Below are 16,915 nucleotides of genomic sequence, written 5' to 3'. Positions count from 1 at the left end.
ACTCCGGTGACTTTAGAGACACATCCGTGCTGGTTTCTTGGCAGGCGCGGATAGTGGCTTGCTACGGCTTCTTCCCACTCCCGGGTCAACGTTGCAGGCTCCCCTCCCTGGAGGAAGCAAGCCTGTTTCCCTTTCCTGAGATCGGCCCTGGTCAGGCAGGGGCTGCATGGGATTCCTGCAGGCCATTTGGCGGACCCTCCTCTGGGCTTTTTGTGAGAGCCCTAAACGGTGTCGGGGACCGATCTCCGAGGTCCTGCGGCTTAATTGCGTGTTGGAAAGAGAAATTGCCTCTCTGTTTTCCTGCCACGAATGCCTGTGTTTGTGCAAGAGATAGATGGGCATTTGTGCCGCTTCGCTGGAAGAAAGCCTTCTAAAGTTACGGGGCTGCTTTCTGATTGGGCTAATATTCTGGTGCTTAGCTTCTGGAGCGCGAATACGAGACCGATTGCTTTCCGTCTGTCAAAGGGCCTGCGCTGGCTATCACAAGGGAAGTCTACTGGAAATTGATGAAGGGGCACGGCCATTCGTAAAATCCCACGGGGCTGTAATATCTGCCGTGCCTCCTTTAAAGTGGTTGATACTTGCACGCTGTGAGCAGGGGAGGTACGCCGTGTGTGCACGCGCGTGTGTGTGTAAGAGTGTGTGTGCGCAGACGGCGTGGTAATCCAAGTGGCTACTTGCTGCAGCTTTCGGAATGCATCTAAAGGATGTTTTCGGTCTCTGGATGAAACGCCACACTTTTTGCACGCTGACGGTCCCATTTTGCACTCCTCTATAGCATTGGGACTCCGGGTTCAAAAAAGCCTCCAGGATTTCTTTCTTTTTCTTTTTTCGACCTTTGGAGGGAATGGTGGATTTTGAAGAAGCCTCATTCCAGGCTCAGAAATAAATCTGAAGCTCATAGGAAGCTGCTTCAGGTGGCAGTGTTTCTCAACTCGGCCACTTTAAGAAGGGTGGACTCGACTCCCAGAATTCCCCAGCCAGAGTTGAAGTCCACCCATCTTAAAGTGGCCAAGGCTGAGAAACACTGTCATATGGAGTCAGGCCAAGAGAGTCCACCAGGGTGTATCCCTCCTGAATGAACTTTTGGAAAACCACCTGCAGTTCTGCATCTTGCAGGAACTGGCAACAGGCTCCAAAAGTTTTCAAGAAGCAGGCTGTACTGCTCTGACTGTCTGCCTTGGCTTGCGTGTTATTTACACTACAGTTTGCCGAATAAGCCCCGGTCGGCTGGATTCACCTATTACGCAAAGCAAAACAAACATGCAACATTATGCATCAGTGCAGTGTGTGAACTCAGCCCTGGGTCGCGGTGTGGCAGGGCGGGTTGATGGCTTCCTTGCTGCCTGATGTATTTGGGGTTTTGCATTGGTCGGGTGGAAGACTAACCCGTGGCTTTCAATCCATGGCTTTTCCCAACCTGGGAGCCTTCTGGATGTGTGTGGGCTCCAACTCTGAGAAGGTTTAGCAGGGGCCATGATGGCTGAGGCATTCTGGGAGTTGAAGTCCACCTCTCTGGGGGTGCTCAGGGTAAGCCTGTATCCACAGGGCCCTGATGGTAGGGGGGGATATCTAGGGTTTCACCAGTAGAGTACTCGTTCTTGCAAGATGGCCTAGCTTTGGGAGGGGAAAACATCATGCAGGTGACCCAAAGGGCCATGGGCATCTGTGCGGCTCCCAACTCCTGAAGGCAAGGGGTGGGCTTGGGCAACAGACCCCTTCCTTCCCAGAGTGGAACTGAGGGTCTGGCCTTGAAGGACGAGGGGGCACTCTTCTTCAGGGAAGGCAGCTGGGTTGAAGGAGCGTTGGGCCGCCATTCCTAAAAGGTTTCTCCGAACCTTGGTAAAGGGAGGGGAACTCAGGCAGCCTTCTGGAGGGCAGCAGGCTTAGCAAGTGCGTGCCCAGGGGTGGGTGGGTTGGGTCGAGAAGCGGCGTCAGAGTTGGGAGCTACTCCAGTTTTGTAACTCATCCCCTTCCTGGAGCTTCTCCATCGGCGTCTGGCTGTGTAAGGACCATCCGCAGGCTCTTTCGTTGCGGAGGGAGAGGGAGCCAGCCCTGTTTTGATTTGAAGCCAGGGATGCCTGCCGAGTCAAATTCCAATGCAGATCCCCCCCCCCGCCAGGTTAGCTGCCCCCTCTAATTGCTCCCTTGTCAGGAGGCGCACGCCTCCCGGAGAGCTCTCTGCCGGTGACCCCGGGGCTCTGCTGGCGGAGGGGCGAGGGAGGCTAGGCTTCAGACAGACGCTGACCTCTGGTCACCAGCAGCTCTTCCAAGCATTTCTGGCCGGAGGGAGGCTCAGCCTCCCCTCCGCCGGTGTGTCTTCACCCACCCCCAATCACCTGGACCTCAGGCTGCACCTGTCGGGGGGGGGGCTTGGGGAGTGGGGAGCAGGGTTAGAAGATCAGAGGAGCAGCCAAGGAAGAAGCCTCCAGCTGCTCGTGTCAAGGAGAGGATTAATTGCTATTTAAATAGCAACGAGGAGGTGGTGTTCGGCCGCGGAATGCCTCGGATGCGTGCCGAGGAATGGCCCTCCGCCACCAGGACAGATGGCGTGTGGCGCGCATGGAATGCCATGTCTGCAGTTTGTTTTCCTCTGCGATTCTTTAAGGTGCCCCAACGGCCCTTTGGAGCGCCACTTGCTCGAGGAAGTGGGCGAGCTTCCTAGAAAAGATCAAGGTGGCTCGTCGCTCAGGCGGAGTTGGGAAGATGTTTGCCTGGAAAATCTGAAAAAAGAGATGCAATGCGCACCGTTTCCGGGCTGTGTGTCTGGCTGCCCAGCCAAAGATGTTGACCAAGCTGCCTTGACGTGTGGGGCCTACTGATACCGGTTGGGAGGGTTCTGGGAGGGGTTGTGTTAGATGAAAACAGCAAGGGTCCTTCCTTTGTGCCCTGGACATATCCACTCAGCAGCCTGGAAATATTTGCCACCACTTTCTTCCCTCCAGCTGCTAGCCCTGCCTGGCCCTGCTTAATCAAACTTAAATCAGCCCAAGTTGGCTCAGTGGGGCCATTCAGGAGTTGCTGGAATTCCCCCCCTGGGACCCAAGGCTGGGTCCTTGGGTTGGTGGGTGGGCCAGAAGTTTGGAAAGGGACCTCCTGCTTTGACTATTCTTTTTTGTTTTGTAAGTTTGATTCTGGCAATGGGATGAACCTGTCCTCTCTCTTCCCTTTTGTGATGGTCCTCTACCGCTCGTGGCTTGAGGCCAGTGGCTGATAGGGGCAGTGACAGTGGGGGGGTTCCCGAGGTGGGACTTGATGTCAGGTCTCTCCCTATTTGGGACTGAGTCAAGCTCCTGTAGGAGCATGGTCCCAAAATTGGCCAAAGCAATAGAAATCAGCATTTGGATGCTAGAATCTTGCCGTTCTTTCTCATGGATCTCCCCATCTTGAGACCTGGCCGCCTGCTCACACAGCACCCTTTGCAGGATTCTGACCAGCTGGACTTCTGGGCCTCTATGAGCCTTGGGGTGACTGTAACCCTGTGGGAACTCCCCAGTGGGACTCTTTCTTGGGGAAGGAGTTAGAGAGCTGGGCTCGGTTGGCCGGGCTTTGTGAAAGGAGCGTGTTTTCCTCTGCAGCCCTTTCAGAGTTGGGCCCCTTGTGGGGGTGGCCCCGGAGGAAGAGGTGGCTTTGCTCGGAGGTCACCATGCCTGGTCTGGAGAGATCTAAGAGGCAACTCCTGCTCACAGAATCTGAGAGACAGAAGGGGCTGTTGAGGTCATCTGGTCCAAATTAAATCTTTCTGGAAAGACAGTTGTCCACTCCAGCCTTTGCTTGGATACATCCGGCAAAGGGGAGCTTACCTCCTCTCTGGGCTGTTGTTCTTCCTTTGTTCTCCTCCTTTGAGTCAAGCTCCACTCTTTCTGCTTCAGAAACGTGGTTGGGTGCTCTGTTGGCCAAAAGGTGAAAGGGCCTTGCTTGGCACTTGCTTAGCTTCTCAGTCCAAGCAGGACTGGCCATCTGTTGCCACCCACTGTGAATCTTCTGGTCAGGAAATTTTCTGCAGCCTTCAGCTGGAATCTGTTCCTCTAATTTAAGATGGTTATTCCATGTCAAGCTCTCTGAGATGATGGAGGTGGGCCTGGGCCGCCTCCTGCCTGCCGTTGTTTCAGTCGGTGCTAACATCTCCCTTGAATCAGGGAGCTGGAAGGGGCCGCTGAGGTCCTCCAAGGCCACCCCCTTCTTGGTGCAAGGATCCCAGTTCAGGCATTGTGAGCAGCATCCAGTAAGGCTGGACCTCCCTGCATAACGGGCTCCTCTGCTGAACCGTTCTGCTGCTAGGCAGGCACGTGTACCCATTTTTCGCTCTGGCTCCGTTTCTTCTTTCCTCTCAGCTTGGTTGGTTTATTACTTATACATTTATTACGTCCATTTATAGAGCTGCCCACCTCACAGTTGCGACTCTGGGTGGCACAGATGGGGTTCAGACCAAGCCAAACCTGAAGATAAGAATAACCTAACTCCAGTATTTTTTTTTTTCACAAACTCCCTTGGCCTCCAGGTGCCACACCTGAGAGAGCACCCACGTCTTCAAGGACTTTTGAAAAGTTTGCAGGTCAGGACCTCACAACTCTCAGTGAGGATGGGGTTCCATTTGTAATTACGGACCTTCAGACCGTTTGGTCCTGTTTTGGAGGCCCTCTTCACTGACCTCAAGACAGACATTACCTCTGGATACTTTTTGGTACTTATAAGAGTTTATAGTTGCAACCAAAATGCCTTCGTCTCCATTTGATAGCCAAAATTTGGAAGTTCTGCTTGTTCTTGTTCTTTGCTCACCTTAAACGTGTCTGTTGGATTTAGGGATGCAAAATGGGGCATAAAGCAATTACAGCTCTGCCCTATTGCAAGAATTTTAAGATTCATTCAGTGGGCCTCCATATCAGATGGGAACATCAGGGCAAAAATGTATTGAGAAGAAAGATCTCTGCTTCATCAGGGTTTCAAAGCCTCGACTGAGGTTTCAAACAGTGGCCTTTTGGAGATGTTAGGTAAATGTCTTTGGATGTTAGTGAGGCCGGGACAAATGTGGAGGGGGACTGAAAAAAAAAGCAAGTTTTTCAGCACACTTGATACTTTCTGTCCAGCTTGTACTTGAAACCGGGGATTTTTTCTCGCGCATTGTGAAATAACATACCAAAGCTGAGAAAACTGTTATTGCTGGTCCCCCTGTTGTGAGCGGCCACTGTTCTTATCTTGCCTTTGAGCTTTGTACAAAAGTGGCAATCCTGTTATACTCCTTGAGTTCTATTGTGCATTTCGTGGGATCTGAGGTACATGTGCATACTTGCACTCTGATGTCACAGAAGGCTTTCGCTTCACCTCCACGGAAATAAAGACGAGCGTGGCAGACAACTCGGTTTTCTGCTGGGAAAGGGGGGATGCAGGGACCCCGTGCATTTAGCCCAGAGCTGAAATGACATTTGAATGCAAGCTTTGGAATCCATGAGTAGGGGGCAGCCTTCATTTCCAGATGTTCTCCAGATGTTTGTAGGGGACATGTCAGAAGGCCAACTGAAGGAAGAAATCAGTGTAGTTCTGTAGTGGATGACCTTGGAGTAACATTCAGTTCTTCTTCTCGGAATACAGTGGCAGATCAGGCATGAACATGCATGTAATGGAGAACTGATTTAATTTAGTGCCCTTGCATCCCACATTTTTGCAAGCCTGGGGAATTCAGGGCACCTTACGGTGGGGACAGGCTGACGTCCCAGGCCGCGATGGGATGGGAACTTGCTGAGTGCCAGCAAGGTGGCTCCATCCAGTGGCCTCTGCTCAGGTGGGGCTCAAATTCAGCAAGATGGCCCATGGAGGCCTGGGGTTGTGTTGCGACACTTCATCAGCTGACTTGCCCATTGGACCGTCTCCGTCATGCACTGGGAAATGTAGGGTTCCCTGAGGAGACTGGGTGGAAACAGAGGTCAAGACACTCTCTTTGCAGAGATAAATGAGAAGCTGACCTTGCATGTCCCAGGTGGTTCTTGGCCTAAAAGTGGCATCCACGTCCTGGTAACTGACCAGCCACTGTGTTCCATCGACTAACCTCTGCCCCCTCTATTCTCTTGTTTTAGCCACAGTACACCAACCTGGGGCTTCTAAACAGCATGGACCAGCAGATCCAAAATGGCTCTTCCTCGACCAGCCCGTACAACACAGAGCATGCCCAGAACAGCGTCACGGCGCCTTCGCCCTACGCCCAGCCCAGTTCCACTTTTGATGCGCTCTCCCCCTCTCCTGCCATCCCCTCCAACACAGATTATCCCGGGCCTCACAGCTTCGATGTCTCATTTCAACAGTCCAGCACTGCAAAATCGGCCACGTGGACGGTAAGTCAGCTTCCGGAGGAGCGCTGGGCCTGGCTCGGGTCGCTGGGAGCTGAGCATGAGGATGGCGATGCCAGCTAGGTTTTGCAACGAGGAGGTTCTCTTGCAAAGGGAACTGGTTAAAAGAGAGAGGCTGTATATCGCTCCCGATCGTGTTTTCTCATGGGATTGCATAAGGCGACGTCGGTGGTAGTTGGAGACCGTTGGGAATGCAGGGCAGGGCTTAAAGGATGATGTGTCAGCACCCCGTCAGGCTGTATTCCTAGAAGCTTGGTCTACCATTATCCCAAAGAGGTGGTAATTTTCCAAAGTCATATTCCTGTAGGTCTTGTGAAAATTGCAGGTCCTTTGGGCACCTCTGAAAAGCTACGGCCGTGTTTATTTCAAATCTCCTTGTTGCTTCTGTAATTGGTAGATTCTGTGCTGCTGCTGTTGCTGTGGGGACCACGCCTGCATGGGACAACCCAGATCCTCCCCACAAATTTGCCGCTGAATTGTAGTTTTTAGCCTGATGGTAGGAGAAGTCCTGGAAAGACACGGGGGTGGAATCACGCTTGTTTTTTCTCCTGATCCCATCTGATTTTGGGAATGTTGGTTGCTGCTCTGGGCCAAAGCTCTGAAAATTACTGCTTTGAAGGGAAGTTGGGGCTTCAGAAACAGGCCTCTATATCTAGAGATAGAGGAGTGAGCAAGGAAAAGGGGTTTCTCAGGACTTTCCTTAAAAGTGTCCCCGCCAACTGGAAGCCAGTTTCTATTTCAGACTGCTGTGTCCCTTCTTCCCCTCAATTCAGGCTGAAAACATGGTGTATGGTTGGTTTAAACCAGTGTTTCTCAACCTTGGCAACGTTAAGCTGTGTGGACTTCAACTCCCAGAATTCTCCAGCCGGCCATGCCGGCTGGGGAATTCTGGGAGTTGAAGTCCACACAGCTTAACGTTGCCAAGGTTGAGAAACACTGGTTTAAATTCTTCTTCCTGAGCTTGAGATGCTGTTGACCCAGAACAACGTGTGGTGGAATCCAAGCAGAACATGATGGCTGCATCTTTCTGGAATTTAAGTAGACGTGTTTGTCTGAATCTGGAAGACAGAGGTGAAGCCTGACCTCATTGCTCAAGGGCTGTATCATGTATGAAAGCTTTCAGCCCCATCCAGATCTGTTGGCCTGCATCCTTAATCTCCTGAATGTTGTTTGACTCCATGACTTGTCCAAGTGGTGGAACCTCAACTTTTGATGCAAGTGAAGTTCTTGGAAGACTTCCATGAAACCTGATGGCCGCCTCTGTTGCTTTCAGCAGCCTCCCTCTGTGCTGTCACCCAGGGTTGTCTCACTTGGCCCAGAGTCAGAAGATATTAAGATCTCATCACTGGACTGCTTAAGTAGACCGTTTCTTCTTTTCACTTTACCTCTTGATGTGACTTCAGGGCTCTTCAACAAACAGTTGTCATTCCCCTTTCTCCGTAATGACAGGTTAGGAACCAACCCGACTGGAAGTATCTCTTAGGTTACCATGACCTACTAAAAGTTTAATTGCACAGTGCTCCACCCAAAGAATCCCACAGTTGGAAGGTCTGCTCTCAATTTCTATTGGCTCCTCCAAAAGACACTTGCATTGCAGCAAGGGATTTTGCTTTCACTTGAGGTTTCTCTCTTTAACTTGTTTCTTTCCCCTTGTGGGTTGGCAAGCATGTTGGGAACTCAAATGCTCTGGCCTTTTTTCGAGAGGCAGCGGAGCCACCAAGGAAAGTGAAGCTCCCTTGCTCCTTGAGTCACACAACATCTAGATCCTGGTGTTGGAGCTGAGTGGGAAGGATTGCTATCTCTTAGCAAGAGAGAGAGAGAGAGGGATGGAAAGGACACCCCTTCACATGGAAGAAAATTCAGGTGTTCTTGGTTTACCATCTCCTACCTGGGTAGATATTGTGGGGCAGCAGTTTCCAGAATTCCCAACGCACCTGGTGCATCACAGGTTGGAAAGGCAGAAGCAGATAGACCATGTGGGATGAAGTCATTCCAGATAGAAGAATGGGTTCTTCCAAATTATTTCTTTCTAGATTACAGGGAACAGTAAGGAGTAGGAACAGTGCAGGAATTTTTAGTATCTGAATGCCTGAATGGGAACTTTGGCCAAGAGATTTCGTTGAATCTTTACAAGAGTGACGGTTAATCACCCTATTCCTATCGCCTTCCAACACAGCTTCTCATATTCAGTGCTTGGCTGCTATAAACTTGATTGCAGACCTTCTCCAGTATTCGTTTTGTCCTTCTTGGTGGGTGAGGGGAACTTACGCCAACCCAAAGCCTGTAATGGCAGTGGATGCCTCTCTGCGCTGCGTTATTTTCCAAAGGGTGGGCATTTTGGCTTGCAACTGGTCCCTAACCCTGCGGGGCTGAGTAGTTGGTGTTTCTGCCGTTGGTTTCTGGAGTAAACAACCCAGGATCTTAACGTTCGTGATGAAGATATATGGAAACCTAGGGCGCCTTTTGCAATCTCAAGACCTGAGAAGGGGTGGACCTTGTAGGAGGAAAGTTGTATTAGTTTGTGACAGCAAAAAGATCAGGAGTCTGGTAGCACCTTGTCCGGCTAACAAGTCTTATTCAAAGGCATTATGCCTTTGAATAAAACTTGTTAGCCGGACAAGGTGCTACCAGACCCCTTTTGAGAAGGGTATGTGAAAATAATGCAGATGAAAAGGAAATGACAGGGACCTGGGGCTTCGTTTTGTTTTATATTTTATCTTATTTATGTTTATATTTTATTGAGAATTGGGGGCACGTGCGCTGGCATCAGAAAAGCTACCCGTTTGTTGACACTATCTTTCACCGAACAATTTACTTTCCAATAATCTAAAATAATTCTCCCACTCTCTGCCTGTGGGGTTTGTCAGAAGTGGTGCAAATCGTGCTTTGCTCGTTTGATGCAACCCCTCACTATATTTTTTGTCTGTATGGATGCAGGGGAGGGGGGTGATCATGAATCTCAGGCTTCTTCATGTAAAGCAGCCCACACGCACTTTCTGGGGGAGAGAAGCAGAACATGGAAGCGGTGACCAAATTGATGTCACATCCAGAGCCATCCATGAGGGCGGTCAGAAACAGCCAAGTGACGGACACGGCCGGGCAGTTCTACTCGTGCGTCCCATGCGCAACGCATGAAAAAAGAGGCGGGGCTTTGATTGCACCGTTGAATTGCCGTCTTGACATTTTTTGACGCTCCCACGGGGTGACCGAAGGCCACTGTTCAAATGCAGGATGCAAATGGCTCGAAGAACACAATGCAAAAAAAACAACCCCTTAAAACATCAACAAGAGAAGCAAAGAATTCTGCGGTTGCTCAGCCATAAATAGATTAAGGGTGTGTTAGTCACAAGCCATTTGTGTGAGGTCTCTTGCAGCAAAGCTGCAACCGGCCCCAAACGAGATGGCATCATCTCCTGGTGAGATCTTCGGGCTTGCTGGATTCCCACATAAAATCTCTCCCTTCTGCGTCTTCCTCTGTTTCTCTTGCAAGGCCCTAAGAAGCCTTGCACCTACACTCCGTTTGCTGGGTGTTTTCATTCTGCAAGAGGAAGGAATGATAGGCCAGGCGCCCACCTACTCACCCAGGGGTATCCTGGGAACATGGTTTGGCAACTGCTGCTCCCTGGAAGAACCAGTTGCAGGAAACATGTGGAAAGAAGGGGAAAACCTTTCCCAATTTTTTCCTCTTGCCCTCCCTGCCCCTGAGAAAAAGTGCTGTGTTTGCTCCTAAGTCTACCGTTCTGTACCCCAAACCGGTGTCAAACTAGTAAGAATTACAGTCAGAACCTGTGTAGGAGTAGGGTTGCCCATTTTTCGGTGGCTGGGGCCCCCCAAACAGACATTTTAAATACGGTGGCAGTCTTTGCTCATCCATTTCAGTGCGAACGTTCAGCAACTTCTTGAGATGGCAGTGCAAGACTTTGCAATCGTGCAAGATTTGAGCTGATTCTAGTTTTTAAAAATGAAGGTGGGGGGAGGTCACTGAATACCATGGGAGTAATTTTGCTGGTCTCTGTTATAACTCTTGGCACTAATTGTGAAGGCGAGACCATTTTAGGAGGAGCAGAATTTGCTGTTCCCATTCAGGGTTCCTCTGGGCTGTTTCCTTCTTCTAAAAGAACAGGGAATAATTAAGCTGCTTTTTTTTAGATTTTTTTACCCCGCCTTTATTATTTTGCAGAGGTTTTGTGAAAAGACATCCCTCCCATCTACCCCCCCAAACTTTCTGGAAGAGCAGCCTTGCCTGCTGTTCACAAAATTAACACCCTTCTGAAAAATTGGGCTTTGTCTCCTAAGGTTTTACAAGATTTATCTCCTGCCTTAAGTGGTAAGGCTGTCCTTTTTTTCTTAAGAGATATTTGTCTCCTCTTCCCACTTCCTCCCCAGACACGCATTCTCATACACACACACACACACACACACACACACCCCAAGGAACTCTTAAATCTCGTGGCAGCTCGTCGGATGAGAACCAGTTTCAAAAGGGGACCAGTTCTCTCCTGATGGTTAGATTAGGTGAAATTAAGTTCCCACGGTCCTGAGCAGTGCGGAAATCCAGCTCTCAGGGATTGCAGGGAGGGGGGATCCGGGGGGGGTTCTCGAGGCACCCCATTTTGTTCAGCGCATGGGTCAAGCCCTGCGTTAGGACTCCTGACTGACCAACAGCAGCAGCAGGTTTGAAATCTAGTGACCGTGGACCATTCCCCCTTTTTCTAAGGGGTCCCACTTACGAGTTCTCTTTGGAGAGTTGTCCAAAAAACCCAGAGAAGAGGATGGGGAGTTTGGGTGCCCGAAGACCCACCTTCTCCTCTCCCGTCGCACCCAAAGGTCTGTTCCCCTTTTTTGGGTGTTCTGCATTAGAGATGGAACATTTTGTGATTGGAATCTTGAATTTCATCAGGTTAGGAAGACAACAAAGGGAACCCAGATCTTCTTGCATAAGGTCTGGCATGATTCTGGCACTTCTAATTTCGCTGGGGAGGGGCCCGGAGGAGGCGTTGGTGGGCTTTGGCGTTATTCTACCGTGGTGACTTGAAAAGGCTAGGTGGGGATTCTGCTTGGGGATGGGGGTGCATTAGTGAAAAAAAAGCTTTGCCTGCTTGTGTTACTGAAAACACGGCTAACCTAAGGTGCTGCCCCCCCACCCCCAGAAGGAAATACACATCTTTGCAGGGAGCTACCACCACACCCCACCCACCACCCCCATTGGGGCTCTGAAATAAAACTGCCCCATTGGAGCATGGAGGGAGACTGGACCTCCTCGGATCTGGTATCCTGCGTTCCCCCTTGTGACAGATGTTGACTCTGAAGGTTGGGGATGTTATTCAACCAGCATGTTTTTCATGGCGGTGGCTCTCTGAATTTTCTGCTGGCGCAATGACAGTGCCGACCCATCGGGTCTTGTTTTTGTTTTTTTAATTGCAAACTGACACAGCGTGCAAAGGCGTCAGAATTGTGGTTCAGGAGACACGAGAGAAGGTGCAGTGACTCAGGTGTGCCGGGACGTGTGAAGGCATAGGTGGATCTCCAGAGTAAATGGGCTGTTGGGTGGGGGGTCCGTTTGGGGGCCTGGCTCAAGAGATCCTGCTGCCCACTCGCTTGCCATTGGGGCCATGTTTCTGTGGTATCAAAGGTGGCCAGATGTCATGGTCCGTGGGGATGACCTTGGGAGACAGGAGGGAGAGCCGCAGACTGGACGACCGGTGCGTAAAAGGTGTCTCAGCCTGGAGAAGGGAAGGGGGCACGGGGAGCGTCCCAGAAGGGACCCTCCCTGGTTTTACGGAACATAAAAGGAGATGAGGGGAGAAATGCCTTCAGTTTTGCAAGCTTCTCTTAATGTCACCTGACGATAAAGACGGTGCTAGTTCTCCTGGTGGTGCTTCCTGTCTGGGCCACCTCACAGGGCTAACCCCAGCTTCACGTTGGGAGGAAGCCAGGCTTGACCAGGAAGCGCGAGGCCAGGGTGTCGGTGGAAGGCCGTCAGCGAGACCTTCCTTGTCAAACAGCTGAGCAAAGTGGATTTTGCACCGGCCTCTGAAACTGACCTCCCAGCTGTTGTTGGATCACAGTAACCTCCTAAAGAGTCCGACCTTTGGGAGTTGAGCGAGAGAAGCTGTTTTCGGAAGACGCCCTCTGGGGTTCTCTGCGCCTCCCCATCGAAATCCTTGGGGTCTTTTGAAGTCTGCTGGATCTGGCCCCATCGTACCCTCTTTCTGCTGCTGGGAGGTCATTCCAGCCTTTAAGAGTTAGCTGGGGAGAAGCTCAGCCAAAGCTGCCCCCCCCTCCTGATTTTGGGGAGGAAGATGTGGGGAAAGGGACGCTTTTGTGCTCCGAAGCCAATCAGTCTCCTGCCTCAGTGTTGAAAAAGAGTGGTGGTTCTGGGGGGTCATGATGTTGTCAGCTCTGTGTTGTGTCACTTGGCTCACTTTCTCGAGCCGTCTCAGTCTTAAGGTCTAAGAAACGATGGTTTAGCATGATGACGTACGATCCCAGCCTTTGTCTCTAGAAGGCTGTGTTGTTTTTTGGACAGAAATGTTCAGGCTTAGCTTTGATGCTCACAGCTTAGTCGGTCGCTTTTGTAAAAGCTGTGTAAATGTGTGTGTTGTGCCACAAGGCGCTTAATTTATCTTTCACTTTTCCAGACTCAAGGCCTCTACAAAACGCCTTACAAAAGAGCCAGACTGGGGTAAATAAGTGTAAAAGCATTTAACATACATGCACAACTACGCATGGAGCCAAAAAATGATAGGAACATAAGCGCGTCATCTCTGGACTAGCAAAGAGAAAGTGTAGCTCAGAACTAATTGCAAAGTGTTCGCATTTCCAAGCAAATTGGAATGAAAGATTTTTAATTGTCCATTTAAAAAGGGGGTCAAATGCATTCCATGAGAAATGGGTGGTAGTGCCGAGGACCAGACAACATGGCCTTGCTTGGCATCATGGCCTTCCTTGGAGCTGATGCAGATTTGCAGAAACACCCCCCCCCCAAAAAAAAACTGCTCTCCATTTGAAAGGGAGGGAGGGACAAAGCAAGCAGCTTGACCTCTTGCCTGTAACTTGACTCCAGCTGAACAGAAAACAGCACCTGATGAGAATGTCCAGGCTGCTGAGGGGGAGCTGCAAAGCCATCAAGCCAAATTTCCCCTTAGAGGACCCAAAGTTAGGAGCTGGGAAGAGAGGAAAGGCAAGAGTTCCTGCCAAGGGGGAATTGAAACTCCCACACTTCAACAAAAAGAGAGAACTTGAAAGAACAAAAAGAAACTTGGCTTTCAGTAACCTCATTACCTGAGCTGGGGATAAAGTAAATGCTTCGTCTCTGCGATGCTTGGTGTGGTGGACCTTCTGCGCTGAAGGAGATGACTAGACCCAGCAGTTCAGCCTCTCCCATTACAGGGCCTCGGCATGGTACTCACAAGTCCTTTGCCATCCTCTCTACATTGCCTCTCTTGCTGGTTCTGAGATGAGACCGACAAATGCTTTAACGTTTTTGCTGCATTTTCGATTTTTTTTTCTTGTTCAAAACAGCCTTGTTTTGATGGAGAAGAAGCAGAAGTTAACTAGGGAACTTCCCAGATAGAAAAGATATTTATTTGTTAGATTTGCATCTCACCTTTCATGAAGGAATTCAAGGCAGCATCCATAAAACCCCCTCCCCCTGTTTTCCCCACCACCACAGCCCTGTAAGGTAGGCTGAACTGGGAGAGAGGGACAGCCCCCTCCCCAATTCCCTTTAAAATGATGGCATTTCATTGGAAAGTATTCATCCTTTCAGTCAGAATGTCTTTGGAGCTGGCAGGGCAAAATTCTACTTCTTAAAACTGGCACTGATGAAGCTTTATTATTTATTTAATTCTTTAGAACCACAGCAGCGATTTCTATGCATTAGTCCCAGTGCTGTGTCCAAGGTACAGGTAGTCCTCACTTAATGACCATTCATTTAGTGACAGTTTGGACTTAACGATGGTGCTGAAAAACCGACTTGTGACTGGTCCTCCCACTTATGACCATCGCAGGATCCCCATGGTCACATGATCATGATTCGGGCGTTTGGCAACTAGTTTGCATTTATGACCATCGCAGCATCCCATGGTCACGTGATCACCATTTTCAACTTCCCAGCTGCCTTCCAGCAAGCAAAATCAATGGGGAACGGCATGGTTCACTTAATGACCACATGGTTTGTTTAACGACCACAGTGATCCACTTAATGGTCACCGCAAAAAGGTCGTAAAATTGGGCCGGATTCACTTAATGACCACTTCGCTTAGCAACTGAAATTTCGGTCCCAATTGTGGTCATTAAGCAAGGACTATATTCAGTCTGGTTGCAGCATTGTTTAGACATTTTTTTTCACACACAGTTTCTCAGATGAGTCCCGTTTTGCGGGGTGCGGGTGTTCAAAACGTGGAGCAGTGATGAGTTGCCTTATGGCGTGGCACCACTGAACAGCCACCCGTTGTGGCCAGAAGAAACCATGATTTAGCACGATGAGCGAATCCAGATGGGGTCGTCTAATGGGGTTACAGCTGCCTGGAGCAGTAGGCAGAAGTAACCAAGGTGGCTTTTTGATTGAGCGCATGGGTTTCTCCGAAGCATCTGCAGGGCCAGGCGCCACAGATGCAGAAGATACGACCACAGTAGGGACCGGAAAATTGGTTGTGAAGCTGTGTGGTCGTTAAGTGAGTCACCACGTGACTGGACCCAATTTTATGACCATTTTTATGACAACCGTTAAGCAAATCACTGCGTTCGTTAAGCGAATCCAGCTTCCCCAATGGACATTTTTTGCCGGAAACCAGCAAAAAAGATTACAAATCACGATCGCAGGACAGGATGCTGCAACTGGTCGTAAATGTGAGCTGGCTGCCAAGTGCCCGAATTGTGATCGTGTGACCGTGGGGGAGGTACGATGATTTGTCACGGTTGTGTGAGTATAGCTCGTAAAGCACTTTTTCGTCGTAACTTCGGACCGTCGTTAAATGGACGGTCGTTAAGCGAGGACTGCCTGTACGCTTCCTGCCGGAGGATTCCACCAGGGCCCAGCACATCTGCCCTGGCAACGGCTCTTCCGGGATAAGGCGCCTTCCGCTTGGAGCAGCTGCTGGCAGATGGTTTTCTGCCGTGGGCTTGTCGCAACAAATCTTCGGCCGTTACTTCCCTCGACCTCTTTCGAGGCCTGCTGGGCGGCTCCGCCAGTTCCGCGTCTTGTGGCAACGAGTTGCCTTAACCGACAGCCTCGCTGAGCAAAGGACTGTCTTTTCGCTTCCCTCCGTCTTCCGCTGATCGGCCTCCTTGGATCCCCTGGGGCTTTAGGGTTGCCAGGGAGGAAAGGCGGATCCCGGGCGGCTGGGACGCAGGCGAGCCGTTCTCGTGCGCGCTGGGATCCTGCCTCTCCTGCAGGAACAGGTGGCTGGGAGGAAGCGCACCGCTTGCAGCTTCCGTTGAGTTCCTCCTCGGATTTTACGGGACCTTGTCTTCACAAGGAGATTTATCTCGCCGTTCTGCGGTTGTGGGTTGGTTTGTTTGTTTATTTCATTTCATTTCATTTGTTTTGTTTTCCATCCCGCCTTTATTACTTTATAAATAAGACAGTGAACATACCTAATACTCCTTCCTCCTCCTATTTTCCCCACAACAACCCTGTGAGGTGGGTTGGAGTAGGTTTACCCAAAAGCCACGTGGTGGTGGTGGTGGTGGTGGTGGTGATGACGACGATCTTTCCTCTCCTCCCCTCCTCGTCTCCTCCTCCTCTCCTTCACCACCATTCTTCCCCCTCCATTTCTTCTCCTCTTTCTCCAATATTGCCACCTCTAATTCTTCATCCTTTTCCTTATCACGTTTTGATCTCAGCTCATGCGGCTGAAATGAAACCTCTATATAAATTCGGAGACTGAGCCTGAACTGGGACCTCCGCACAGGACTGGGGGAACCTCCGACCGTCATCGCCAAATCCTCATTCCAGTTTCCAAAGAAACGACATTGTGGCCGTGGATGGAGAAGAGACACTTGTAAGCCTGGCAGGCCTCCTTTTAAATGGGAAGAGCTTGTCTGTGTTCAAGGGACTGAAATTTGAACTCGTCCTGTGGAATAAGCATTTCAGTGAAATCCTTCGAGCCTGGAATTCCCCCACGTCTCCTGTACAAATAGAAGTGGAAGTTTGGTTCAGCTTAATTGTCTGACTGCCATACCAAGTCTTCCAAAGTGACAGTGCCTGAGATTTTGGGAGGGGGAGGGCGTCTGTGTAAGTTAAACCAGCTCCCAGGTGTAATATAATAAAATTCTGCAGCTCACAATGGCAGTGCTGAAGAGTTTTGCTCCGTCTACATTTTATAGCAAGCTAATTTTTTCCCCTCTCTTTCTGGGCCAATGCAGGAGTCAGGATGCAGCATCCCTTCCAATGGGATCCTGGGTTTGCAATGCATTATTTTGTTTAAATAGGACCTGGGGGTCAGTGGGTGATGTTACTAAGAGTGCATGCTTGGGTTTATTAATTTATTTTCTGAGATTTATCTCTCATGGGTCAGCTCAAGGGATCTTACGGGGAGCACTTAACCCTCAAGGAAGAGGCGTACAAT

At 50.2% G+C, this 16,915-nt stretch overlaps 1 protein-coding gene across 1 annotated transcript in view; it reads left to right on the top strand.

Moving 5' to 3' along the window:
• TP63 (tumor protein p63) overlaps nt 1-16,915 on the top strand; it is an 80,381-nt gene that overhangs the window by 14,774 nt on the left and 48,692 nt on the right. The window contains exon 2 of the mRNA XM_063306238.1: nt 6,072-6,326. Within this exon, the coding sequence (XP_063162308.1) occupies nt 6,072-6,326 (255 nt within the window). The remainder of the gene's footprint in view (nt 1-6,071; nt 6,327-16,915) is intronic.

This window comes from Candoia aspera, chromosome 6 (genome assembly GCF_035149785.1).
Source record: "Candoia aspera isolate rCanAsp1 chromosome 6, rCanAsp1.hap2, whole genome shotgun sequence".
Classification (NCBI taxonomy): Eukaryota; Metazoa; Chordata; class Lepidosauria; order Squamata; family Boidae; genus Candoia; species Candoia aspera.
This window is presented reverse-complemented; position numbering and strand designations above follow the sequence as displayed.